The 2,892-nt window shown below is 29.5% G+C and overlaps 1 protein-coding gene across 1 annotated transcript; it reads left to right on the top strand.

Annotated features, from left to right (window-relative positions):
- The first annotated feature begins 840 nt into the window (after positions 1-840).
- LOC129971830 (zinc finger protein 239-like) lies at positions 841-2,516 on the top strand. The gene has a single exon (XM_056085840.1). The coding sequence runs from the start codon at positions 949-951 to the stop codon at positions 1,756-1,758; it is 810 nt and encodes a 269-aa protein (XP_055941815.1). The 5' UTR covers positions 841-948; the 3' UTR covers positions 1,759-2,516.
- The last annotated feature ends 376 nt before the right edge of the window (positions 2,517-2,892 follow it).

The raw sequence follows: 2,892 nt of genomic DNA, 5'->3' as shown, positions 1-2,892 counted from the left end.
TAGACAATATTTAGGAATACCTAAATTAGGTCAAAAAACAAAAATTATACTTGTTTACTAATTTAATGCAAAATCGGAAAAGAAACTAAGATCTGTTATCGAGGCATATATGAAAACTATAGAGACAGTACAAACTTGTACTCATATTGACGCGACCTTCGTAAAGATTATACACAAAGACATAATAAAATCATTATTTAATGCCAATTTGTTCTCTTACCATGCTTCAGGACTTGCATACAAAAATACCTGAGAAAACTTCTGCGGTTACAAGAAGGAAATTTCTGATTTAACCGATATTATTACATGACACTTAAATATAGCAAACAACCTCTGATGAATAGCGGATTGGAATAACAGAATTTCTCCCTTTATAGCCTGCAGTGTTTACATTTAAGATTAATAACATGTCAAGACATTTCTTTTACAACTTTTAAAAGTTTAAGAGTCATTACAAGTAAGGTTTTTTGTTTAATAAGCAATTGTTTGAGCATTTTGTATGTCATCAAAATCCAAAGCTGTGTTTTGAATAATCTTTAAAGAAAAAATATAGAGAACTGAAATATTCAACATTTAGAGAATGCTGATAGAAATCTTTTTAAAAGCAATGCGGTAAAAAAAAATTATTTGAGTGTTAGAACTATCTTGGAATAATTGGGAATATCGTCATTGAATACAATTTAATGTCTGAATTTTTTTATTTAGTCAAAGAACAAAATCTAATGAATGGTTATCAAATCATGAGATATAGAAATTTCATTCTTAAGGATGAAATTTAATATAAAAAAAAGAAAAGTATTAATGTATTTAGTTTTTCACTGATATGAAAAATTTGTGCTTCGAAAAAATTTGACGAAATATTTACAAAGAAAAGTACAAGGAATAAGCGATCATCTATTCTTTTCAGAGAAAACATATGTACGCTATATATGTGGAGTAAAATTAAATATGGGAGAAGAACAAAAGAAGCATTCACCGGTTCTTCAGAGAGAAGGAACATTTCAGTGCGAAATATGTGGATTAAACTGTAGTAATAGAAAAGCGTTTAATAGTCATTTATGTTGTCATTCGAAATTGAAACCACATGTATGTGAAACTTGTGGTAAAGCCTTCAAAAGAAGAAGTCATTTAAAGGTGCACACACGCATTCATACAAAAGAAAAACCTTATGTATGTGAAGTCTGTAATAACGCTTTCAATACAAGAAGTACATTAACGCGACATTTGAGTATTCATACAAAAGATAAACCTTATGTCTGCGATATTTGTAATAAAGCATTCGCTCGTGTATCTTATTTAAAGGAACATTTGCGTATTCATACAAAAGAACAACCTTATGTTTGTGAATTCTGTGGCAAAAATTTTTCACAAGCAAGCGGTTTAAAAAGACATTTACGCATCCATACAAGAGAAAAACCTTTTGTTTGTGAAATTTGTAGTAAAGCATTCACCGATAGAGGTGCATTAACCAAACATTTACGGATTCATTCGAAGGAAAAACCTTATGTCTGTGAAGTCTGTAAAAAACCTTTTTCTGATTTATCGAATTTAAGAACACATTTACGCACTCATAAGGGAGAAAAGCCCTACGTTTGTGAAGTTTGTGGCAATAAATTCAGTGATAAAGCTAATTTCGGGAGACATTTACGTATGCATACAAAAGAAAAGCCTTATGTCTGTGAAGTTTGTGCAAAAGCTTTCAGCAGAAGAAGCAGTTTAACAAAACATTTACGTGCCCATGCACGAAAAGAAATTTAACTTGTGAATCTTGAGCAAAGTTTTATTCCTTAAATGTTATTTTTTAAACAATTTCATTCTAATGTAAACGAAGATTTACTATTAATGCAGACTATGGATATGCTTTTTGTGAAACATGTAACTTATCAATTTTAAGAATTTGCTGATAATTTAAAATTTCTGAAATATCAGTTTGAATATAAGTTATAAGCTCATTATAGAAATATGTGGAGGAACATACTGAAGGAATTGTTGGATAAACTAATAAAACCTGGTTAAGTTCCATTGCTTTTTATAACCAACATGGATAAATTCGATATTACACATGTATTTTTGTTTATCCAGCGTGCATAAATTTCATACTTTGTATAACAAACAATACACTAATCATCATGTTCTTATTTTACATGGAAAAATCTATTTAATTTATCCTTCAGAGGAATTCAATTTACCGTAACAAACTACAATGTGACTTCTTTGAAACCCGAATATGGGAAAATAATGAATAGCATGATTCTGAAGCACAAAGTAATCAGTGAGAATGGTGATTTTCAATTGAGAACCAATGACAACTGTGAATTTTAAAGCACATGCTGTGTTACTTCCGAATCAGGCGATGAAAATTTACGAAGTGAGTGAATTGTCCAGTGCAGAACAGGTAAAGCTTTCCCATTCAGATTACGCTGATAGCTAATTACATACTGTTGTTATTTAAGCTATTTAGAATTCTTTTTAAAGCCATCTTTCATTGCAGAAACAATGATGAGTACATTTTAAAAAGGTTCAAGACTGTCAATGCTTGTATCAAATAATTTTAAATAATATATTATGTGACGCTGCAATGTTCAGTAAACATGTATCCTAGAATGTGTAGTTTATTTTTCACTTTAAATATTTGATTTTTACATTAATTTCTAACATTTATAGATTCAACTACTTTTTCGGAGATATCTTGTTCGAGAACAAAATATCAATATTGATATTTTCTATGATTTTATTTTCAAATAAGTTCTTTAATCGAGTATTTTTAATCTGGTGTTTTCCTATGTAAATGCCTATTGTGATTTTGTAATATTTTTTTTTCATTTTCAGTTTCCATATTTCCATTAGAAACTCCACAGGAATGACATTGCAGATGTCAGTCTTTCTCGGATG

Source organism: Argiope bruennichi, chromosome 1 (genome assembly GCF_947563725.1).
Source record: "Argiope bruennichi chromosome 1, qqArgBrue1.1, whole genome shotgun sequence".
Classification (NCBI taxonomy): domain Eukaryota; kingdom Metazoa; phylum Arthropoda; class Arachnida; order Araneae; family Araneidae; genus Argiope; species Argiope bruennichi.
Note: the sequence above shows the minus strand (reverse complement) of the source record. Positions and strands in the feature narration are given on the sequence as shown.

Coding starts and splice junctions, on each gene's coding strand:
- LOC129971830 (XM_056085840.1), top strand. CDS start 949: ATGGGAGAAGAACAAAAGAAGCATTCACCGGTTCTTCAGAGAGAAGGA.